A 26,621-nucleotide genomic window follows, 5' to 3' on the forward strand; every position below is an offset into this window, starting at 1 on the left:
AACACACATTGCACACTAAGGGTAGCATACGGACAACACGCATTGCACAGTATGGGTAGCATATGGACAACACACATTGCACACTAAGGGTAGCATACGGACAACACACATTGCACACTAAGGGTAGCATACGGACAACACACATTGCACACTAAGGGTAGCATACGGACAACACACATTGCACACTATGGCTAGCATATGGACAACACACATTGCACACTAAAGGGTAGCATTCGGACAACACACATTGCACACTAAGGGTAGCATACAAACAACACACGTTGCACAGTATGGGTAGCATACGGACAACACACATTGCACACTAAGGGTAGCATACGGACAACACACAATGCACACTAAGGGTAGCATACGGACAACACACATTGCACAGTATGGGTAGCATATGGACAACACACATTGCACAGTATGGGCAGCATATGGACAACACACATTGCACACTAAGGGTAGCATACGGACAACACACATTGCACACTAAGGGTAGCATACGGACAACACGCATTGCACAGTATGGGTAGCATATGGACAACACACATTGCACACTAAGGGTAGCATACGGACAACACACATTGCACACTAAGGGTAGCATACGGACAACACACATTGCACAGTATGGGTAGCATATGGACAACACACATTGCACACTAAGGGTAGCATACGGACAACACACATTGCACACTATGGCTAGCATATGGACAACACACATTGCACACTAAGGGTAGCATTCGGACAACACACATTGCACACTAAGGGTAGCATACGGACAACACACATTGCACACTATGGCTAGCATATGGACAACACACATTGCACAGTATGGGTAGCATATGGACAACACACATTGCACACTATGGCTAGCATATGGACAACACACATTGCACACTAAGGGTAGCATTCGGACAACACACATTGCACACTAAGGGTAGCATACGGACAACACACATTGCACACTATGGCTAGCATATGGACAACACACATTGCACAGTATGGGTAGCATATGGACAACACACATTGCACAGTATGGGTAGCATATGGACAACACACACAATGTAAATTGCATTGGTAGCATACTGTCCAATGCAAGACAATGTGGTAGTTCACATGAACGTTTTTCACACAGACTGATGATTATCTGTGTGTTAAAAATCACGCACTACTTTGATCCATATTTAGGATTATATTCGCCCATTATGAGTCAAACTGTGTGCAAAAAAACAGATAGATATATATATATATATATATATATATATATATATATATATATATATATATATCTTTCCCAAGATTTTCATTCTTAATTATTTCTCATATTATCACACATTTTCATAACTTGTATGACTATACTATGTGGCAGCACATGTAGTAGGGAGCCAAATGGAATTCTGACACTCGGCTCTGCAGTAGTCATGAGGAATTATGTTTTTATAAGCTATCTGCGCAGAAGGTCTTTTTATAAATATCCATTAAATTAATTCATACTGTAGGTCAGTATACTTCAGCTTTTGCAACACATATTGCACACTTGTGGAGTGTGTCAATAACTGCCTTCTGGACATCCGTCAAGTCAGCAGTCTTCCCCATGATTGTGGAGCCTACTGAAACAGACTAAGGGACCTTTCTAAAACCCTTAGGAAGCCTTTGCAGGTTTTTGTTAATTATTCTAATTTACTGAGATGATGACTTTTGGGTTTTAACCCTAGAACGCATACCCATAGAAATCTACACATTCACGCACCTGGGGCCTTTTAGGCCTGTTTACAATTATCATGGAATAACTCAAATAAAAATACTTTTCAAAGTTTATTGCAAAGTAAGGATGCATTCCCACTAGCGCAGGGGTCTGCCAGGACGGGATTCCGTAATGGATCTGACCTCCTGGTGACCCCAGCTAAGGCTGGCGGACGCATACCTGGGGCCTCGCAGGCCTGCCAGGTTACTTGTTTTCTATTTTCTGTAAAATTACTTTAGTTAGAATTTTGAAACTCTAGGTATTCCTCAGGTATATAGTTGTTAGTAATTTCCATTTGTTCATATATTTTTATGTTATAGGCATTTCGGTATAACAACCTTTTTTTGGGACTACCCCATATTCACGCACCTGGGGCCTTTTAGGCCTGTGTGCAAATAACACGGAATAACTCAAATAAAAATACTTTTCAAAATGTATTTTACAATTGCAAGGTAAGGATGCATTCCAACTAGCACTGGGGTCCGCCAGGAGGGGATCCGCAATGGATCTGACCTCCTGGTGACCCCAGCTAAGGCTGGCAGAATCCCGCCATTCCGGCAGCCTTAGCTGGAGTTACCAGGAGGTCAGATCCATTATGGATCTGTAGCGCCCCCACTGCCGCAGGGCCGAGGGGTACCCGGTACCGGGCCTCTGAGTCTCTGCTCTGGGGTTGTCACGGTGGCTAGACCCGGTCCGTGACCCTGCTGAGGGGCGTACAGTGATAGATGTAGATAGTGGTGGTGGTGCGGTGCAGTAAATAACGAGGACACCAGGTTGCAGTCTCTTTACCTCTTTACTGAAGGTCTCTGGGTCCTCAGTCCGGAATACGGTTCACCAGGCTGCGCAAGTCCGGCCGGTCCGATGGCACCTCCAGATTTCTCCTTGCAGGTGGAAATCTGTGCCTTCCTGCTTGCGCTATGTGTTGTGGTCCTCCCCTGCTGTGCTTACGGGATAGTCCCCACAACTGTTGTGTCTGTTTCTCGTGTTCCCTCACAACAACTCGATTAGATGATGTTCTGCTAATCCTCCGTCCCTCCCGGTGTTATGGTTGGGACGCACCCATATGACGGGTAGGCTCGGAGCTCTTCCGGGACCCTAGAGTCGCCCCTCTCCACAGGTTGCCCCCCAAGTCTGCATAGGTGATTTAGGTGAGACAGCCCGCCTGTGACTGACTGTCCTGCCGTTGGTTTGAAGTATTGCTTGGAGCTAGATATATGAATACTTCCTCGGCGTTCCGGCCGCCGGTTGTGCGCCTCAGTAGGATGTTGCCTCGGTCTTACAGCACGACTCCTACTGGTATTCTCCTTCTTGCTTTGATCTCGTTTCTCACTCAGCACAATATATCTCGCTTCTGATCCTTTCTTAGGGCACCGCCGCTATGCTGAGCAGGCACGGTCCAGTGGTGTTCTTTCTTGTTGCCAGGCCTCTGTCAGGGTCCCAAACCTGACAGGGACCCTACCGAATCTTCCCCACAACACCCCCTGCCACAAGGTGTTGCCTGGTTCCAACCCAGTCAGCTTTCTGACTAACTTCCTGCCTGACCCCCAGTTACCCACACGGTGAGGAGTGGCCTAATAAATAGCACCCTTAGCTCCCCCTGGAGGCCCGACTGTGAAATGTATTGGTGTATGTGATACCTGGTCAGATGAACTCCTTCAGTGCCATCAGACGTACCATGGCCCCCCTTAGCGGCGGAGCCACAGTACTGCAACGACCAGGACTCTGGGGCGCTGCAGATCCCCTTCTGGCGAACCCCAGCGCTACTGGGAACACAGCCTAAGATGTGTATATTTCAAAACATAGTTATGTGCATAAAACAACAAAAAAGTAAGTAAACGGGCACGCCAAATATAGGCATTCTATATGCAATTTTTTTATGAAAACATTTTTTGGTTGTAGCAAACTTGGTGCAGGAATATTTATTTGTAACTTTACATATTCCCCCAAACAGAAGAAAACAGCAGCTGCTCAAAAACTAAATGCACACCACCCGAGATAATTGATCAAGAAGGAACAACTTTAATGGTGAAACAGGATTAAAAACATTTAAAAAAGTAGCAAAACAACTCCCCCATCAGGCCCGTTCAAAAAAATATATAATAATAACATGCTGCATACATGACATGAGAAAATGCTAAATATAATGAATAAACAGTCGTGCCAAATGAGCACACAGAAATGACCCCGCAATGAATAACCACAGATATAACCCTCCAGCTGATCAAGCCATAGCAGACTAGTATAAGTTGCCCATAAATGACAAGGCCATATAATCCAGTATGGAAGACTAGCTCTGACCAGATAGCTTATAGCTGATTACCACACATAATGGTGTGGAACAAACACCCCACAAGGGGAATGGTGAAAAGACCGCAGATCCTAAACCAATAAAGGACTCCAGCACATAATAGTGCGAACGGAATTAAACTGCCCAAGTGGGGAGGCAATAGGACCAAAATAACCCTGAACAGGTAAGCATATTCGGGGAAATAACTGTGTGCCAGGCACTGAAATAGTCACCTATGTTCCGAAAGGTACCAAAGCAGCAAAATGAAGAACAGGACCGTCAGGCAGGAGGTCCATATTCCCCCGACAATTCTCGCATATTATTTTTTCGGCTGAATGTTCCTTGCATACATTTTGTCCGCAAGTAGAACAGAAACGCTCCGATTTTCTTTCCTTCTTTGCTGGACAAATATAGCAGCGCTTTCTTTTTTTTTCTCTTTGCTCTGGATGTTCCAGAAAGCGTATTCCACATTGGATCATTGCCTCCGTAATTTGCCTTGATAAGCATATCATGCTGCTTCTCTCCATCATAGTAGGCATCAAAAGTTCATAACAAAGTTCTGTCAAAAATAGACGTCTCTTGTCTTTCCTGTTGGCATGGAATTCTGGATTAGTTTGACAATAAACAATGTAGCTATTGAGGGCTGACACATCAAGGATATTGGAAAAAAGGGCAACAGGCCAACGTTTAGTCTGCCTTTTGCACGAATACTCTCCAATCATTTCGTCCATCTTGTCGACACCTCCTTTTGTATTATTATAATGCAGTATGATTTCAGGTTTTTTTTTCCTGTCATTGGTGTCAATACTTCCATCATGATGCATTGTACTCAGTAATATCACAGATTGATTTTTCTTTCTTGGCTTTATAAGACACCATTGTTGCTTGATTGCAGAAACCGAATACACTCTCGTAGATTGTTCGCTGTGCATTGTGCTTCATGATTGGAGGAATTTCGCGGCGGTTTGGCCTCATAGTAGCAACAAGTGTAAGTTGCTTTTGAAGCAAAAAGTTGGCCATTTCAAAATTGGTAAAGTAATTATCCATTGTAATATTTGTATTCTTTTTTTTTATTTTTATGTTGTCATGCAGAATCCACACTCTTCCCAGCAATAGCAGAGTCATAAAAGTTCTTCCCCAGCAACAATACAGACAAAAAGACTGAGTATCTCATGTAAACCTAGTACAGGCCTAAAAGGCCCCAGGTGCGTGAATATGGGGTAGTCCCAAAAAAAGGTTGTTATACCGAAATGTCTGTAACATAAAAATATATGAATAACTGGAAATTACTAACAACTATATACCTGAGGATTACCTAGATTTTCAAAATTCTAACTGAAGTACTTTTACAGAAAATAGAAAACAAGTAACCTGGCAGGCCTGCGAGGCCCCAGGTATGCGTTCTAGGGTTAATTGGCTGTAAGCCATAATCATCAACATTAACAGAAATACCAGTTGTGACTTGTATTGTTTAAGATTATTGTACTTCTTTTTATCATGTATACCCCTCTTCACATGTAAATAATAATAATAAATAAACACTTGAAATAGATCACTCTGTTTGTAATGACTATATAATTTATGAGTTTCACTTTTTGTATTGAAAAACTGAAATAAATTAACTTTTTGATGGTATTCTAATTTTGTGAGAAGCACTTGTGTATATATAACCGTGTGGATTATGTCTTAGCATCACAGTGGGTTGTGCCCAATGCCAAATTCGGCCCACTGCATCTGGACACAATGTGCTGCACCTACAAAATGGCAGCAATTGGGGAGGAGTGTACATTTTATTTTTTATTTATTTATTTTACCCTCTTATATAGCGCCATAAATTCCACAACGCTTTACAGGCATTATCAATCTAGAATTCAGTATTTCCCAAACTCCAGTCCTCACGGACCCCACGGGTCATGTTTTCAGGATTTCCATAGAGTTGCACAGGTGAGACAATTCCTGATGCCTTGATGATACTTCCACTACTTGCACAATACTAAGGAAATCCTGAAAACATGACCCATGGGGTCTGTGAGGACTGGAGTTTGGGAAACACTGATCTAGATCAATAGGTCTTTGGAGTGTGGGAGGAAGCCGGAGAACCAGGAGAAAACCCACGCAAACATGGGGAGAATATACAAACTCCCTGCAGATTTTGTCTTTGGTGGGATTTGAACCCGGGACCCCAGCGCAGTGTTAACCACTGAGCCCGCTGTGCTGCCCATATATATTCTGACTGCTGTGATTTTTTGAGGCACATAACCTAAGATCTCTGTGTTATGCTGCTGCAGTGCAGTATAGCACAACCTCCACCAGGGGAGCTGGTGAGGGAAGTTAGGCTGCACACACAGCGTAGCACCACAGAGCAGCAGCACAGGCACCACCAAGTGGCGAGAGAGTGGTCAGACAAGCCGAGTCAAAAAACAAGCAGAAGTACCAGAGGTCGCAGCAGTACACGTGGTCAGGAACAAGCCAAGGGGTTCAGCAACGGTCGGAAGCGGATAAGACAAAGACAGAAGGCAGAAGCGAGTCTGAATGCAAGCCAAGTCAAAACCTGGGAATCAAACAAACTTACAGGGAAACACTGGAAAAGGACAGACAGAGGGAGTCAGCAAACACGGGGCAAGTCAGGGATCACAGCAGGACAAATCAAGATCTGCCAGAGTCATGTACACACTACGAAGGCAAAACTATAGCTGACACCACCAGCAGGATGCATCGGAGATAAATAGCAAACCTGAACCCAGAATGAGTGAGAGCAAAGTTAACCCCTGACATGATCAGCCCGGGAAAAGGGCAGACAGGACTAAACCCCGGAATGGATCATGACAGTACCCTCCTCTCAAGGGGGGGGGGCACCGGACCCCCAGGCTTCCCAGGATAACGTTTATGAAATGCCCGAACCAATCGATCTGCATGGACAGATCACGCTGGGACCTAAGATCGATCCTCAGGACCGTAACCCCTCCAATGGACCAAATACTGAAGTGAATTACGGACCATGCGAGAATCTACAATCCTTTCCACTTCATACTCGGTCTGACCATCCACATTGACAGGAGGCGGAGGGGATGGAGACACAGCAGAGGATGGTACAAATGACTTAAGAAGGGACTTATGGAACACAATTGGGGATCCGAAGTGACCGAGGAAGGTGTAAGTGAAAGGCAACTGGATTGACCACCTCAATGATCTCGTAAGGACCAATAAACCTGGGACCTAGCTTAGCAGAAGGAACTTTTAGACAAATGTTCTTGGTAAACAACCACACTTTATCTCCCACCAGGAAAAAGGGTACTACAGACCGTCGCTTATCAGCAAAATGTTTATGTTTGCCCTGAGCCTCCCCAATGTTCTTCTGGACATCCCTCAACACCTCCCCCAATCGTTGCACTGCCGTATCAGCCCCTGGACATCCTGAATCCAGCCTAGAAAATTTGCCAAAATGGGGGTGAAAAACCATAGTTACAGAAGAACGGAGAGGTGCCAGTGGACTGGTTAATCCAGTTGTTAAATGCAAACTAAGCCACGGGCAACGAAGAACACCAATCATCCTGCTGAGACGTAGCAAGACACCGCAAAATCTGTTCAAGTGACTGATTGGTCCTCTCCTTCTGACCGTTGGTCTCAGGATGGTAAGCAGAGGAGAAATTCAAGCAAATACCCAATCTTTTACAAAATGCCCTCCAAAATTTGGACACAAATTGTACCCCTCTATCAGAAACAACACTCAAAGGTACGCCATGCAGGCGTACAGCGTGCTCAACAAACAACTTAGATAATGTTACAGCATTCGGCAGTCCTGCCAGAGGTACAAAGTGCGCCTGTTTACTGAATCTGTCAACCACTACCCAGATTACAGTTTTGCCATTGGAAGGAGGGAGATCAGTGATAAAATCCATGGACAAATGAGTCCAAAGTCTATCCGGAATAGGCAATGGCACCAATTCCCCGGCCGGCCGGTTATGGGAGCTCTTAGCATGGGCACATGTATCTCAAGCAGACACAAACACAGTGACACCAGAGGTCACGGAGGACCACTAAAACAGCCTAGCACTGGCTTTCCAGGTGGCTGAGATTCCCGGGTGCCCACTGAGAGCAGAATCATGGAACTCCCGGAGAACCCACAACCGGTACTGAACCATGACAAATAACTTATTATCAGGCAAAGAGGCAAGAGCAAGAGACTGAGCCTTCCGAATCTCCTGCTCCAATTCAGAGGATACCCCCACAACAACCACCCCATGCTGAAGAATGCAGGAAGGAGGTTCAGGGGGTGATATCGGATCAAAACTGTGAGATAAGGCATCCACCTTGACATACTTGAAACCAGGCCGAAAAGTGCTAGAAAAATGAAAACGAGAAAAAAAAAGTGACCACCTAGCCTGTCTAGGAGTTAACCACTTGGCAGATTCAATATAAGACAAGTTCTTGTGGTCTGTAATCACCGTGATCTGATGAACCGCCCCCTCCAAAAAATGCCTCTATTCTTCAAAAGCCAATTTTATGGCCAATAACTTACCAACATCATAGTTCCTCTCTGCAGAAGAAAACTTCCGGGAGAAAAAGGCACATGGTCTTAAATTGGTCAAAGTAACGGGTCCCTGAGACAACACCGCCCCCGCGCCCACCTCCAATGCATCACCTCTGCAATCAACGGTTCAGATGGATCGGGCTGAACCAATACAGGAGCAGACATAAAACACCTATTTAACCCCTTCACCCCCAAGGGTGGTTTGCACGTTAATGACCGGGCCAATTTTTACATTTCTGACCACTGTCTCTTTATGAGGTTATAACTCCGAAACGCTTCAACGGATCTTAGCAATTCTGAGATTGTTTTCTTGTAACATGTTGTACTTCATGTTAGTGGTAAAATTTCTTCGATATCACTTGCGTTTATTTGTGAAAAAAATGGAAAATTGGTGAAAATTTGGAAATTTTGCAATTTTCCAACTTTTATTCTGTTAAACCAGAGAGTTATGTGACACAAAATAGTTAATAAATAACATTTCCCACATGTCTACTTTACATCAGCGCGATTTTGGAAACAAAATTTTTTTTTTTTAGGAAGTTATAAGGGTTAAAATTTGAACATCAATTTCTCATTTTTACAACAAAATTTATAAAACCATTTTTTTAGGGACCACCTCACATTTGAAGTCATTTTGAGGGGTCTATATGGCAGAAAATACCCAAAAGTGACACCATTCTGAAAACTGCACCCCTCAAGGTGCTCAAAACCACATTCAAGAAGTTTATTAACCCTTCAGATGTTTCACAGCAGCAGAAGCAACATGGAAGGAAAAAAATTACATTTTACTTTTTAGTCACAAAAATGATCTTTCAGCAATAATTTTTTTAATTTCCCAAGGGTAAAAAGAGAAAATGGACCTTAAAAGTTGTTGCCCAATTTGTCCCGAGTACGCTGATACCCCACATGTGAGGGAGAACCACTTTTTGGGTGCACGGCAGGGCTCAGAAGGAAAGGAGCGTCGTTTGACATTTTCAAGCTAAAATTGGCTGCAATTGAGATTGGACGCCATGTCGTGTTTGGCGAGCCCCTGATGTGCCTAAACAGTGGAAACCCCCCATAAGTGACACCATTTTGGAAACTAGACCCCCTAAGGAACTTATCTAGATATGTCGTGAGCACTTTTATCCCCCAAGTGCTTCACGAAAGTTTATAACGCCCGGGCATGAAAATAAAAAATCCTATTTTTTCTACAAACATGATCGTTTAGTCCCCAATTTTTTATTTTCTCAAGGGTAGCAGGAGAAATTGGACCCCAAAAGTTGTTGTCCAATTTGTCCTGAGTACGCTGATACCCCATATGTGGGGGGGAACCACTGTTTGGGCGCATGGCAGGGCTCAGAAGGAAAGGAGCGCCCTTTGACGTTTTCACGCTAAAATTGGCTGGAATTGAGATCGGATGCCATGTTGTGTTTGGCGAGCCCCTGATGTGCCTAAACAGTGGAAACCCCCCATAAGTGACCCCATTTTGGAATCTAGACCCCTAAGGAACTTATCTAGATGTGTCTTGAGCACTTTTATCCCCCAAGTGCTTCACGAAAGTTTATAACGCCCGGGTGTGAAAATAAAAAATCCTATTTTTTCTACATACATGATCGTTTAGTCCCCAATGTTTTATTTTCTCAAGGGTAGCAGGAGAAATTGGACCCCAAAAGTTGTTGTCCAATTTGTCCTGAGTACTCTGATACCCCATATGTGGGGGGGGAACCACTGTTTGGGCGCATGGCAGGGCTCAGAAGGAAAGGAGCGCCCTTTGACATTTTCACGCTAAAATTGGCTGGAATTGAGATCGGATGCCATGTCGTGTTTGGCGAGCCCCTGATGTGCCTAAACAGTGGAAACCCCCCATAAGTGACCCCATTTTGGAAACTAGACCCCCTAAGGAACTTATCTAGATGTGTCGTGAGCACTTTTATCCCCCAAGTGCTTCATGAAAGTTTATAACGCCCGGGCGTGAAAATAAAAAATCCTATTTTTTCCCCACAAAAATGATCTTTCAGTCCCCAATTTTTTATTTTCCCAAGGGTAACAAGAGAAATTGGACCCCAAAAGTTGCTGTCCATTTTGTTCTGAGTACGCTGGTACCCCATATGTGGGAAAAAACTGTTTGGGCACTTCGGGACTCAGAAGGGAAGCAGTGACGATTTGGAATGCAGACTTTGATGGACTGGTTCTGAGGGCGTCATGTTCCGTTTGCAGAGCCCCTGATGTGCCTAAACAGTAAAAAAAACAAAAAGTGACATCATTTTGGAACCTAGACCCCCATGGAACTTACTTAGATGTGCCCCCTCTTTGGAACTAATCTACTGGTTCCTAATTAGTAGTGCATGGAGGTGTGGTACAATTTGAAGCAGTCCTTCATACACAGGCCAGGTTTGTCGGGGCAGGTGTCGCATTGATAGATGGTGTCCTTGCGTACTCCTCGTTTGTAGCACACTCGGTACCTTTTTTGCGGCTTACCTTTTTTATCAGTTGGCGGGACCACCCCCGGAAAATGCTGACCTGGTACAATACGAGCACCCTCAGTTCCAGAAGTACTGGGGCCCGCTCCTTCCCTCGTGCCAAACATCAGGGCCTTAATCACTACCTCCTGGAACTGAAGGTACATCGTATCGCTGTGGCGTGCACATCGTGACAGCAGGAAAGCGTTAAGCATTGCCATTTGTACGATGTACACCGACAGCTTTTTGTACCACACCTTGGCCTTCCTCAAAGCACTGTACGGTTGGAGGAGTTGATCGGAGAGATCAACGCCCCCCATGTTTTTGTTGTACCCCAGTACACAGTCCGGTTTGCAGACCTGTGTAGAGGTACCCCGTACAGTGCTGAGGGCGCTGCCATCACCGTGTATGGTGGTCAACAGAAGGACATCCCTCTTGTCCTTGTACTTGACCACCAGCAGGTGGTCGCTACATTGGGCTTTGCTCTCACCTTTTCTGAGCATCTGCCCAAGTAGCGTCTTCAGGAGGCCTCTCTGATTTTTGCGGACAGTACCGCAGGCTGCGGTACCTCACGCAGAGAGGGATTTGTAGAGTGGGATGCTGGAATAAAAGTTATCGGTGTAGAGGTGATAACCTTTATCCAGCAGTGGGTGCACCAAATCCCACACTATTTTCCCACTCACTCCCAGGACAGGGGGACACTCAGGCGGTTCAATCCTGCTGTCCTTCCCTTCGTAAACTCTAAAGCTGTGGGTGTACCCTGAGGTACTCTCACACAGCTTGTAGAGTTTGATTCCGTACCTGGCCCTTTTGTTGGGCAGGTATTGACGGAATCTGAGCCGCCCCTTAAAATGAACCAAGGACTCATCCACGCAGATGTCCCTTTTGGGCACGTACACTTCAGCAAACTTTTTGCTGAAGTATTCGATGACCGGCCGAACTTTGAACAGACGGTCAAAATTGGGGTCATCTCGTGCGGGACACTGTGCATTATCGGAATAATGCAAGAATTTGTGGATGGCCTCAAAACGCATCCGAACCATGACCATTCGGAACACTGGAGTGTTATATAAAATATCTACACTCCAATATTGCCGAAGTTCTGGCTTCTTCACGATCCCCATGTGGAGGACCAGGCCCCAAAACTGCATCATTTCAACTGCGTCTACAGGAGACCAGTTAGAAAATGATGAACCGGGGTTTTGCTCCAAAAATTGCCGAGCATACAAATTAGTTTGCTCCACCATGAGGTTAACAAAATTCTCAGAGAAAAAGACTTTTAAAAAGTCTATTTCTGTGAGGCCGGTGGTGTCAAACTTGATTCCTGATTCTGCCACAAAATCAGGAATCAGTGGCTCGTAATTTTCGGGGGGCGAGGTCCATATGGGGTCCGAAGAAGGGCGCGCTGGTTCATCTTCAGGAGTGGGTGCTGCGTCATCTTCTCTCCTTGGGCGTCTGCGAGGCGGTTCCGCAGGACCCGAGGAGGAAGATGAGGAGGAGGAGGAAGAGGATGAAGAATCTGAAGAGTAAAGGAATGTGGGATCCTCTCCCTCGCTATCAGTGTCGGAGGCAAGGAAAGAATATGCCTCCTCCGCTGAATAGCGCTGCTGGGACGAACGGGACATTTTTTTTGTGAGTATGGTGCTTGGGTGTAATTTATTGGAACTGTGTACGTGTGGGGGGGGGGGGATAGTGTTTGGTGCAAACTATTCTGAAAAGTAAAAGCTAAAGGAAAAAAACAAATAGGGAAAAAAAATACCTGTGAAAGGAAAAGTCTAAAACAGCAGGCCCTAGCTCTGATAAGTGAACTGCGTCACTTATCAAAGTTCGGCGCCTGCTGGGTGTGTGAACGGGGATGTGGAAAAAACGCCAGGCACGAGAGCTCTGATAAGTGAACCGAGTCACTTATCAAAGTTCGGCGGCGGCGGCTGGGTGCGCGGACGGGGATGTGGGAAAAAAAAAGTAACGAAAGACACGGGTTCAGACGCAGTAAGAAAGATCGGGCCGGGATCAGGGTATCAACATTTACGGTTGTAGTCTCTCTTCTTTCTTCTGTCTTCTTTCTTTTGTTCTTTTAGCGAGAATTATGGTGTCACAGGCTACTGTGGCACCACAAGTCTCAGCACAGGAGGGGGATCTGAAAGCGTGACTGCTCTGCAGGAACCCTCACCAAGTGTGAGGATTCCTGCAGAGCGGTCAGACAGGTCAGGGACAGGTGAGACAGGTCACAGAGCGGCCACACCGCTGCTGTGACCTGTGATTGGTGGGATCGATGATCACATCGATCCCACCAATCAGGGGAGGCCCTGGTGACGCCGGTGTTGCTAGGCACCAGCCTATGATCGGAGCTCACAGCTCCGGTCATAGGCAGGTTACCGGCAGGTCACCAGCAAGTGACCGGCAGGTGACCGGCAGGTCACCATCAAGGCACAGCGCGGTCATACCGCTGCTGTGCCCTGTGATTGGCGCAATCGACGAACACATCGATCGCGCCAATCAGCAGGATCCGGAGCAGGCAGAGGAGGCACACGAGGCAGGGCACCGACGCACACGAGGCAGGGCAGGTAGTTAGAAGCAGGGCACAGCGCGGTAATACCGCCGCTGTGCCCTGCGATTGGCGCGATCGATGTGATCGTCGATCGCGCCAATCCGGGGGGTTTTGGCCGGTGCCTGGCGTTGCCAGGCACCGGCCCCAGGATCGAGTACATCGGTACTCGATCCTAGCCTGGGACCTCACTGTTTCAGCCAATCTGATTGGCTGAAACAATGAGAATGGCTGTGATTGGCTGTTCAGAATTGAACAGCCAATCACAGCGATCGGGAGGCCGGGGGGGCGGCACCATACCCCAAGATGCCGAGGCCATCTTCCGTAAGGTAAGATGGCGTCGGAATTTTAATGCGATCACCGCGACTTAAGTCACGGTGTCGCATTAAAGGGCATGACGTACTATCCCATCGGTGGTCATACGGGCCCACCCCACCTCGACGGGATAGTACGTCAGATGTCAGAAAGGGGTTAAGGCTGCCATCACAGACCTGGAGAGGGTGATAAATGCAGAAGTGGTGCATATGTTTCTATTATACTTTTACTCTAATTGTTCCACTCCTGGTTTTGGCTTACAAATACTGATGTAAAATACTGACCAAATACTGCTAGTGTGACGGCAGCCTAAAGTAGTAAATGCTTCATCCGCCAAGGGTGACCAAACTTTGAGATCAGCCCCCTTACAAGTGAGATCGGTGAGTGGCTTGACCACCTGAGAAAACCCCTTTGTGGTGAAATATGTATATATCTATATGTGTGCAGTGACATATGTCTAGGGGTATGTGTGTAACTAACAGTAGTTGAACTTCTGTCCTGAAACTGCAGGCCTCACAAAGGTCACAGCATACATATCTTGAGAAGGCAGACTACTGTCTCCACTCTCGCCAGGAGGTCGTGCTGTGAACCAAGAAGAAAGGGAACATTTGACACCTCCTAGCTCTTTGAAGAGAGATGTCAATTACAGCCTGACACTATCTATTTGTGAGAACTTTTACACAGGGAATCTCAGAGCAAATAATATATTCTTTGGGGGAGCGGCCACGGTCCAATCAAAAAACAAGCAATTATGATATTAACCTGAGGGGCTGCTCTAGAAATCGGACCTCCAGAGTAAAGCTATAAATTAGGCCTGTATACATAGAATCGTGTTCACATGTGAGGGCAGCCCTGGGAAGCTGATGTGTTCCACCAACTCCATATTCACCCCCCCCTCAGGGAGAATAAGGCAGACTACAAAGTTAGATGATTTTCTTTTTTTTATTATCATATTTTTATACCTTTTTCATTACTGTAAGCACTGACCTTTTTGTATTAAAGTATAAAACTTTAACAAGTTGAACCTTAAATGTTCTAACAAATCCATAGCCTAAGGTGTGTGAGCCTTATGAGTGGTAGACATTATTAGTAATATTTCCAGGACTGATCGCCCGTGTATTCGGTGAGTGGTGGCAGCTTGTATGAGCGGGTGTGTGGCCTGGGTCAGTTTGTGATTTAGGCTCCCATTACAGCATAGGACAGAGGTTGAATGCTGGACTGAGAGGGGAGATAGATTTACCTTTGCAGGCACAACCCCAAATCACATGCTGAGAGCGAGTATGTGACAAATTAGTGACACCACGGAGAGGGATCCGTGACACCCTTGATAAATTTTCGATAATACTTGGCGAAACCCAGAAAACGCTGCAGCCACTTGATATCTCTGGGTTGCACCCAAACAACAATGGCCTGTACCTTTCCGGGATCCATCCGAAACTCTTTGGCAGAAAGGATGATCCCCAGAAAGGAAAGCTCCTGGACACAAAACAAACATTTCTCTGGTTTAGCGAACAGAGAATTTCCCCGTAACCTGTGAAGAACAGCATGTAAATGACCAATGTGGGAATCCTTGTCAGGCGAGAAAACAAGGATATCATCCAGGTATACAACCATAAAGAGCCCAATAAAATCAGAAAAAAACATTCATGAAGTTCTGAAACACCACGGGCGCGTTCATGAGACCGAAGGGCATAACCAAATTTTCAAAAAGACCCTTTGAGGTGAGAGATGCCATTTTCCACTCATCCCCTTCCTGAATGCGGATAAGGTTATATGCTCCCCTGAGATCGCGTGTGGAAAACTACTTAGCCCCAGACAATTGGTTATAAAGATCTGGAATGAGTGGGAGAGGGCAGGTATTTCTCACCGTAATTTTATTTAGTTCCCGGAAATCAAGGCACGGGCGTAAACCACCATCCTTTTTCTTGACAAAAAAGAATCCCGCGGCCACAGGTGAGACAGAGGGACAGATGTGACCTTTGCGTAGACTATCAGAGATATAGTTTTTCATAACGGTACGTTCTGGGCCAGAAAGATTGTACAAATGGGCTTTGTTCAATTTAGAACCCGGAATAAGATTAATGTTACAATCATAAGGACGATGTGGTGGCAAGACCTCAGCCTCTTTTTCGGAGAACACATCTGCAAAGACCTTCAGGTACTCTGGAATACCCTCCGGACTAATGGCAGACACAAAAGCAGCAGAAAGACAACCATTGGAACAATTTAACTATATCACGAGATCCCCAGTCTATAACAGGATTATGCCTCTGTAACCAGGGGAACCCCAACACCAGTCCCGCAGAAAGATTATCCTTAACACAACATGAAATTCATTCCTGGTGCAAGGAACCCACCTTGAGGAGGAACTCCTCAGAGACAAACTTAATGACATTTTGAGCCAACGGTGTCTTATCAATGGCAATGATATTGATGGGAGTCTCTAGACTAGCAATTATATGGATGGGAGTCTCTAGCCCAGTGTTCCCCAAGTCCGGTCCTCAAGAGCCACCAACAGGTCATGTTTTCAGGATTTCCTTAGTACTGCACAGGTGATAATTGCATCACCTGCACAGGCAGTAATTCTGTCACCTGTGCAATACTAAGGAAATCCAAAAAACATGACCTGTTGGTGGCTCTTGAGGACCGGACTTGGGGAACACTGCTCTAGCCTAACTGTCCCTAATTTTAACTTGGACACCAGACTAGAGTCAATGAAGTTCATAGAAGATCCACAGACTACAAAACCTGAAGTGGATGCGAAACCACCTCCATAACACAGTTCCACCTCTAACAAAACTTTTTGAAATGATGAAAATGGTACCTGAGAGTCTGGATGACCTCCTAGGCAATCACCCAGACTCGGCAGCTTGTTACTCGATGGACAAGAGGGGCAGTCCTTCTTCCAATGTCCCGGATCTCCACAATAAAAACATAATTTCCCATCACGTCGTCGCTTCCTCTCTTTCTCCTTGAACTTGGTGGCACCAACTTCCATAGTATCTGTGAATGGCATCACCTCAGTCTTGGCAGGCAATAAAGGAATTTCACGCTGGATAATTCCTCTCTCCCGTAACCTCCGGTCCATACAAATGGCCTGGGTCATGGCCTCCTCCAGGGAACTGGGTGGCATGTTATGATCCGGTGACCTTGGAGCCGCATGAGAGACTTTCTCAGGAGTAGGTGGAAATCTGTACTGACCGCAAACCCTAAACTGACACCGCAACTACAAGTAGCCGTGGGGTGTACCTAACATGTCCTAGACACCTCGACACAGCCGGAGGACTAAATACCCCTATAGGTGGAAATGGGAATTCTATCTTGCCTCAGAGCAGAACCCCAAAGGATAGGCAGCCCCCCACAAATATTGACTGTGAGTATAAGAGGAAAGACACACGCAGGCAGAAAAACAGAATTTAGCAAAAGAGGCACTTCTAGCTAAATAGAAAAGGATAGGACAGAATTCTAAGCAGTCAGTATTAAAATCCTAAAAATATCCACAGCAGAAAATACAAATATACTACATCTAACTAAAGACATAGCAAGTATATCTGCAACTCCTGAGAATCCAGCATGACTGAAAAATCCAAACAAAGTCTAAGCTGGACAAAAACACAATGAATTGCACTGAATTGCAAAGCACACTGCATGTGTGCACAGAGACAAAAAACCAGACACTTATCTTAGCTGAATTGGCAGCAGAGCATGAGGAACCAGAGAGAGATACAATCCCTCCAAGAACAATGGACAACTGGCCAGGAGTAATGGATCCTGCACACCTAAATACCTAGTAAAGCTGCAATCAGCAGAAACACCTGCCCAGGATTACAACCCCAAGACAACTGCACTACCACTAACAACCACCGGAGGGAGCCCAAGAGCAGAATTCACAACAGTGGCATATGGAGGGCCAGCGCATCCTTGAGATGATCTGAAAGTCCTCTCCTGAATAGGCATCTCAAAGCAGAGTCATCCCAAGACACCTCGGTAGACCATCATTTAAACTTAGAACAATACCGTTCAGCAGTGAGTTTATTCTGGGAGAGATCCATGATCATCTCCTCTGCTACCCTGACCCAGTCTGGTTCCTCATAAAACAGTCCCAAAGCCTCAAAGAATCTGTTCACAGACACACGTTCTAGGGCAGAAGCAAGTAGATAGAAAGCCCATGACTGAGGTCCCTCCCGCAGTAAGGAAATGATTATCCCCACCCGCTGATTCATCTCCAGAAGATTGGGGTCTAAGAGAAATCAATAGCTTGCAACTCTCCTTAAAAGTACGGAACCTCTCCTTTTCCCCAGAGAAGGTATCTGGGAGCCTGACCGTAGGTTCAGGAGAGTGCAATGAGACATCAACAGTATTAGAGTGCTTACAGTCAGTGTGCAACGATTTTACTGTGTCAGAAAGCTCCCTTTACAGGTGGTCATGAGATGAGGCTAAGGCCCTCTGTTCCACAGACAGGTCTTGTATCATTTGTGTCAAACTGTCCATTTGATCCTCCAAGGTATGCAGTGGATCCATGGAAAGCAGAGCAGAGAAAAAAAAGCAAAATCCCCTTTAAATGTAGGGTCAGCTATAATGTCATGCTGCTGCAGCGCAGTATAGCGCAACCTCCACCAGGGGGAGCTGGTGAGGGAAGTGAGGCTGCACACAGCATAGCACTGCAGAGCAGCAGCACAGGTGCCACCAAGTGGTGAGAGAGTGGTCAAACAAGCCGAGTCAAAAAACAGAAGCAGAAGTACCAGAGGTCGCAGCAGTACACGTGGTCAGGAACAAGCCAGGGGGTTCAGCAACGGTCGGAAGCAGATCATAGAAAGACAGAAGGCAGAAGCAAGTCCAAATGCAAGCCAAGTCAAAATCAGGGAATCAAACAAACTTACAAGGAAACACTGGAAAAGGACAGACAGAGATAGTCAACAGACGCGGGGCAAGTCAGGGATCACAGCAGGACAAATCAAGATCTACCAGAGTCAGGTAGGTAGAAGGCAGAACTATAGATGACACCGTTAGCAGTATGCATCGGAGCTAAATAGCAAGCCTGAACGCAGAATGAGACAGAGCAAAGTTAACCCTTGACATGATCAGCCCGGGAAAAGGGCAGACAGGACTATACACCGGAACGGATCATGACACTCTGGCTAAAACTCTGAATTCAATGTGTTTGCACACCCTGTTTTATTATATACTGTGGTTTACTTGTGAAATGTATAACCATTTTTGTATCATGCACTAGAAAGACCTCTTCCCTTTAAGTTCCAGGCAGTGTAATCTTGAGAAAGGAATTACTAGTTGATCTTATTTTACTTAACGGAAGAGTTGAGCGGCAGGTGTAATCGCAAATCATTATTTAATCCACCAGGAAGTACCACTGCCAAGTTATGCACAGGATCCTGGCATGTTAACTATTGATTTCTCTCACCATCTGCAAACCAGATCTTCTGGAAAAAGATCTTAGATGCTGCACAGAGCAGTATTGATTCTGTACATTTTCTTATAAGGGGCAATGGGGGCAATGACTACCTGACATCATAACGACAGTAATGATGCAAAAGATCCTCATAGTTATTGTGAGCAAACAGAAAAGGAAATCTTAACACTATTAGTACCACCACAAAAAGTAAAGTAAAAATAAACTTGTAAATGATGCGATTGTGCAGGCGCCATCACCCAGGATGTCGCCCAAGTAACAACAGACACCATATGTTTTGTGACATAGCAAGAAGCACTACAAAAATATTATTTTTTGTGTGTATATCACAACCAAATAAAGAAAAATAATCATGTTTGAGAAGTAAAATATGTAGACACATTTTAGAATTATTAATCACAATATTATACATTTGTAAGAGAATACAATTTTTTTTTTACTAGCCTTAATATAGACACAACACCCAGCACCCTGTTCGTTGTCCGATCTCTGTGCCACTGCTGTGTGAAAAAGTGTATAGGCTGATATGCTGGATATGGCGTACAATTGTAATGTTTTTACAGGAATATTATGTATCATTATTCCACATACAATCACAAAAATGGTTGTCACCTTATCCCCCGATTCTGGGTAAGACCTGCAATTATGAACATGCCTTGACGGTTATTATAAAGACTCATGCACACTGCAACATTGGTATAGGTGGCATAGGGCTCCAATGTGCGGGATAGCGCTATGTCATGCAGCCAAAAAGATAGAAATCTGAACATATAACAGTGATTGAAGGCCATAGTAATCATCAACATGAACAGAAAAAAACACTTGAAATAGATCACTCTGTTTGTAATGATTATATAATATACTGTAAAGTGCTGCGGAAAATTTATTTATTTTACTCATTTATATAGCGCCATTAATTCCACAGCACTTTACAGACATTAGGAACTGTCCCCGATGGGGATCACAATCTAAATTCCCTATTAGTATGTCTTTGGAATGTGGGAGGAAATCGGATGAAACCCAAGCAAACACAGGGAGAACATACAAACTCGTTGCAGATGTTGTCCTTGGTGGGATTTGAACCCAAGACCCCAACACTACAAGGCTGCAGAGCTAACCACTGCGCCACCGTTTAAAAATAAAAATTATTATTATTATATGAGTTTCACTCCTTGTATTGAAAAATTGAAATAAATTAACTTTTTAATGATATTCTAATTTTGTGAGAAGCACCTGTATATAACATTTTGATCACAGTAATATGTGTTTTATAAATAGGATTGGAAAGTGCCCATTATCTATCTATCTATCTATCTATCTATCTATCTATCTATCTATCTATCTATCTATCTATCTATCATCTATCTATCTAATATCTATCCCATATCTATCTATCTATCTATCTATCTATCTATCTATCTATCTATCTATCTATCATCTATCTATCTAATATCTATCCCATATCTTTCTATCTATCTATCTATCTATCTATCTATCTATCTATCTATCTATCTATCTATCTATCTATCTATCTATCTATCCATGTGGCGACGTTTCGGTCCTGGGTACAGACCTTTCTCAAGTACCCAGGACCGAAACGTCACCACATGGGCTATTAAAGAGAACTTTGTAACTTTGGACTTGGTGTGCTGCCTCAGCTTTTTTGAAATTATTCACAAGGACTGGTATGTACCTGTGAGGCGATTGCACCCTACCTTTAACTGTGCTGTTTTTTCCACTCTTTTTTTATCTATCATCTATCTATCTATCTATCTATCTATCTATCTATCTATCTATCTATAAAAATCACAAAAGCAGGCAGCACTCCACTGGAGTGCTGCCTGCTTTTGTGATTTTTATGGACTGAGAGCAACCAAGAGACGGGTTGTTTGGGCTTTGCACCCGAAGATAAGTAAAGGATTTGTGCTGTTCCAATTTTTTCTATTATCTATCTATCTATCTATCTATCTATCTATCTATCTATCGTCAGAAAAAGTTGAAGCAGCACTCCATAAGGCAGTTGTAAGGTGCTCTTTATTGGCCCATGTGGCAATGTTTTTGTCCTGATAAAGAGCACCTTACAACTGCCTTATGGAGTGCTGCTTCAACTTTTTTTGACTTTATTCATGAGGTTTGGTATGTGCCTATGAAGATTTGAACCCTACTTTTACTGTGCTTTGCTAATTTTTTCTTTTTTTTATCTATCTATCTATCTATCTATCTATCATCTATCTATCTATTATCTATCTATCTATCTATCTATCTATCTATCTATCTATCTATCTACAGTATCTGTCTGTCTGTCTATCCATCTATCTTGCACATCCATGTATCCCATATCTATCTATCTATCTATCTATCTATCTATCTATCTATCTATCTATCTATCTATCTATCTATCTATCTATCTGTCTGTCTGTCTATCCATCTATCTAGCACATCCAGCTATCCCATATCTATCTTTCTTTTTTTCTGACATGGGCCTTGTTTTGTCTCTCAGGCCATGCAGAGTATGATTCTAATGTGTCCACATACTCAGAAGATCGCATACACCAGCGGGTTATAGCTGTGCCAAACCACTAAACCACAAGGAAGTTTGAGCAAATGCGAGGGTATGTATTTTTAAGTATGTATTTTTTTTCTAATCTGTTTGCATTTTACTAATTTCCATCCAATTTAAACTAGCTACATAACTCTGCATAGTCTTTTCCTTAGCGTTCACTTACCACCTACACATCTAAATGCCTTAAAAATACAGTGTATAAAGTGATATAACAGACTTCTTATGAATCACTGAGGAACTTTATTACTGTGCAGTACATATATACAGTACAGTATATATATATATATATATATATATATATATATATATATATATATATATATATATATACACTACTAGGCATAATTATTCATATATAGTCGTCCAACAATATCCTTAAACTTTAGATCCTTTGGCAAATCTTTGTCCACATTTGCAACCTGGTTTCATTATCCAACTAAGCAAATAAATCCATATCTCTAGCTGTAATACCCATTAACGCAAGAACTACGGCAGTCTAGCACAGTCTGTCCCTATTTTAGTATCTACAAAGTGACGAGTTCAAAGAAATGAAAATCCTTAAAAACTAGAATAGATGTACAATATCAGCCAACTGTGTCATGTCAGCTAGTGAAACACCCACTTTTTCCTTTGCATTTCTATAAAGGTATGTGTCACAAAGTCATCTATATGTAGGATGTAACAAGTGCCGCAGAGCAGTCGTAACTAGCAAAGTATAAAACATGAATAGCATAGAATATTGGGTAACATTATACAAATCTTGGGTGCTCAGGCAATTTAAGAGACTTGATACATAATTTGTACCGCCCGCCCTTCTTCTCAAATTATCATGTCCAATTATTCTACATGATTAGGTATTTCTGTATGTGTATAGCCCCTGTACATACAGTATACACGGCTGCCTCAGGTACGAGGGTTTCTGCACCCCCTATTGCTAATCTATTCCATTGCATGGCTTAATTTCATTATTTGATGTCAGGAAGACAAATGTTTTGGAGAGAGTTTTCAGATTTAATGGTGTTAGATGTGACATATATTTTGGTGTAAAATAAGTATTGGGACATTAAAGGTGGGAAACTGTAATAGAGAAGGATTACTTCACTAAGGCTGCCTTCCCACTATGAGTTCTTGGTGAGTTTTCGATGCTGCATCACTTTGAAAATATGCTAGTAACTTATTCTACTTAATAGGTGCAGAAATGGTGCAGAAAATCTGCAACATCAAAAAGTCACCAAAAAGCTCATTGTGGGAACATAGCCTGAAGCAGCTAAAAGGAGAATTAAAAGCATAAGTAAGGCTATGTTCCCACAGTGAGTTTTTTTATGCTGTGTATTCTTGAAAAAATGCAAATATCCAATTTTACTTAATGGGTGCAGAAAATCAGCCTTAGGCTTTTACACCACGGGAGTAAATTGTAATGAAAATTCTCAATGCAGTTTTAATTTTATTGATACTGCAAACTGAGTCATATAGGTCTATTTTTTCTTTTTTTGCCACTTTGATGCTTGTTAACATTTAAGTGAACATGTTAAGGGTTATATTAATAGATGTCAAATAGATCCTGATTCATTACAGTGAAATCTGGGGATAATAATAAAGAACCTCTTGAAACCCAAGGATTGTTCATACAAGCAGGCCATGGTAACTGCAATCATATTCTGATAACAGATTAATGTGCACCACGATGTAACATTTCTCAGAACAGTACTATGTTTTACACTGGGGTTTGTTTTATTCTGCGTAAATTCTATTTCACGTTAATGGAAGAGCAATACGATAATAAAGCGCTATGTATAAACTTCAAAACGTAAATGTTTCTAGTCTGTTACAAGGTGCAATGTATGAGGCAACAGTCTATCTATCTATCTATCTATCTATCTATCTATCTATCTATCTATCTCATATCTATCTATGTAGGAGTTGGACAATCAAAGGAAAACTATAATAGAAACCTGTCACCATTTCTGTATTTATCACCCACTCCTGGTTTTGGCTTACAAATACTGATGTGAAATACTGACCAAATACTGAAGGTGTGAATGTGGCCTTAAGCTACGTTCTAACGATGATTTTTTGTTGAGTTTTTTGTCTACATATATTTAGAAAAAATACAAGTAACCTATTGTACTTAATAAACACAGAAATCATCAAAAACTCACCAAATGCTCATTGTGAGAATGTAGCCTTAGGCCGGAGTCACACTAAACATATGAAAAATCGGTCCGAGTCTCCCTGCTGAGAGTCGCACGAGTGTTCTCCGTATGGTCATCTGTGTGTAATGCGTCTGCAATGCGATGATGTGATTCGCATCCATATGACATCCGTATGACATCCATATGGCTTTACATTTCTCACTGCTTTTCCCCATTGAATTAAATTGCTCAATGGGCTGAAATGAGGAAAATAGTCAGATGATCCGTGTGGTGTCTGATTTTTTCTCGCACCCATAGGCTTGCATTGGCGAGTCTCGTCCGATATACGCGCACAATTGCAGCATGCTGCGATTTTACATAAACGTCGAATACGCCTGAGAAAAAACTGCCCCATAGATAAACACTGATGATGATGTTTTCTCGCATTGCACTCGCCCGTATTCTATGGTAGTGTGACCCCGGCCTTAGAGTGCTTATTTTTGAAGGTAAGATTCCTGTAAGTATAATTTGTACATTTGACAACGTGGTCCTTGTTCCAAAAAAGATTGTGCACCCCGATCTATCTTGACAAACGCTCACTTGCTCTTGAGACAAAATATTGCCACCTGTTCACATGGGCCAATAAATATACTGGGGTTTTTTTCATAGATTTTGCTGTAGAGTGCTGCACACTTTTTTTTTGCTTTTTTATCTATCATCTATCTATACGTCTAATTACCTGTCTATCGGTCTACCTAGCTAACTAAACAAACCAACAATATTAAAACATTTTGTAGTCTAGAATATGAACAGTACTGACAAAGAAAAGATTATACAGTCATGTAAAACGTGCCAAACCAAACGGCTTGACGGGCATTAACTAGACGTTGAAGCAATATAACATTGAGTAAGCTGAGTCTTCCACTTCTGGGTCATTCTTGCACTTCGTGTCTAAGTGTTTTTGATAAATTTGTGAACGTGTCTTTATACCTGTCGTCATTGTTGTGTCTGTGCGCTGAGAGTTATAGATGGTAATGATAATCATCGCTCTATCTTTTCTTGTTAGTATGTGAAAAGGGCAATGTAGTTATTTTATGTTTTATGTTTTATATATATATATATATATATATATATATATATATATAATATCACATTGTTTTTTATGATATGTTTTGTACTAGTATTTCCAAGGTCTGCAAATTGTATGTGTTGTTTCTTCTAAATCATAATTCTAAGACAAAAAGCAAACTATTACTTACCTGCCCTGCTTTGTGATGATCATCTCCGTCTGGTGCTTGTGAAATTTGTCCCATAAGGTGTAGTTCGCTAGGTTTAACTGCATCTTTTCTGACTTTTGACACCCCGGACTTGGGGTGCGAGTAAAGGCCTGCGGGAGGGGTAAGGAGTATGGTAACTGTCCATCAGCTTGAGAATAACTTTTATCATCTTCCACCTCATATTCCTGACTATAGGAACAGTTGGTGTGAGGTAGGTGGCGGGCACCATGAGGGAAGGGGTAACTGGGGGGTAAGTTTTCATCTTTGGAACCAACATGCTCATATTTATTCTGCTGCATTGTTGGGAAATTCTTCAGCTCTCCAGTTGTCAGTGTCAATTTTTCACTTTGGTTCCCCACTTTCTTCTTCATTGTGCTCTGCACATCTGTCCCACTCGGAATCCTTGTACCTCTTTGTATCTCCTCTACAGTTCGCATGTCCACTGGGCTCTGCATTTCCGTCTTGCTATGTAGTCCAAGGCTCTGCGTCCGCATCATAATTGGCATCTTCAAAGTGCTCTGCAGCTCTGGTGTGCTCTGCATGGGGTGCTCTGTTGACAGGCTGTGCATCCAAGGTTCTCTATGCATTCTGACACGTAATGCTCCACTGCACCCATGGAACTATCTCAGAGCTACTCCTTCGGTGTCAGTGTCACACCAGGTGGATATCACACAGGGGTCACGTGCGTGTTGTATCTGTGTGTGGTGCCAACTCCACTTCCAAAAAAATGAATTTGTCGCTATCTCACCAGCACTTTAGCACTTGTCACTCAGTCCCTTAAACCTTTACACATTATTCTATCCCTGGAAGTGTTGATGATCCCATGTTGGGTTTTTTGCAGCCTTCCTAGATGGTTAGTCTGGCTGATCTTCCCATCATGTTCCTGTCACTAGTTGTCCACACTCTTCACACTGCACAGTCACTTGTCTTGGAAATGTCTTAATCTGTCAGTCACTCTTCTCAGTCACTGTGTCTCATCAGGTTCCTGTGTCTCTGCCTCTCTGTGACTTAGAAATGAAGCTTTTACTCATAGGAGAATTGACTGGTCGTCACTGATTGGTTAATGTCACCCCCTTAAACTACCTACAGTGTGACCTGTGAAGTGGCTGAGCCTTAAAGTCATATACATCGTATACTGCACATAAAAACACACACATTTTGGGTAAATCATTTTATCTTTATCCACAAACAAAAAGCAGAATGCAGAAGAACATGCTTTTTACTGGTGATATTACTTATTTAAAGCTAGAGTTTTTAAAAGTAATCTATGAAGTGGCAATGTGACCGTGTCATATGCTCATTATACTCTGTTGCGGCTTTTAGGTGACATTTGGCTGGATACTGTAATGATATAG

At 43.3% G+C, this 26,621-nt stretch overlaps 1 protein-coding gene across 1 annotated transcript in view; it reads right to left on the reverse strand.

Moving 5' to 3' along the window:
- The window catches only part of TBX21 (T-box transcription factor 21), a 45,279-nt gene extending 19,085 nt beyond the window's left edge, over positions 1-26,194 (reverse strand). The window contains exon 1 of the mRNA XM_077252260.1: positions 25,249-26,194. Within this exon, the coding sequence (XP_077108375.1) occupies positions 25,249-25,853 (605 nt within the window). The 5' untranslated portion in view covers positions 25,854-26,194. The remainder of the gene's footprint in view (positions 1-25,248) is intronic.
- Between the last annotated feature and the right edge of the window lie 427 nt (positions 26,195-26,621).

Source organism: Ranitomeya variabilis, chromosome 4 (genome assembly GCF_051348905.1).
Source record: "Ranitomeya variabilis isolate aRanVar5 chromosome 4, aRanVar5.hap1, whole genome shotgun sequence".
In the NCBI taxonomy this organism is placed as follows: Eukaryota; Metazoa; Chordata; class Amphibia; order Anura; family Dendrobatidae; genus Ranitomeya; species Ranitomeya variabilis.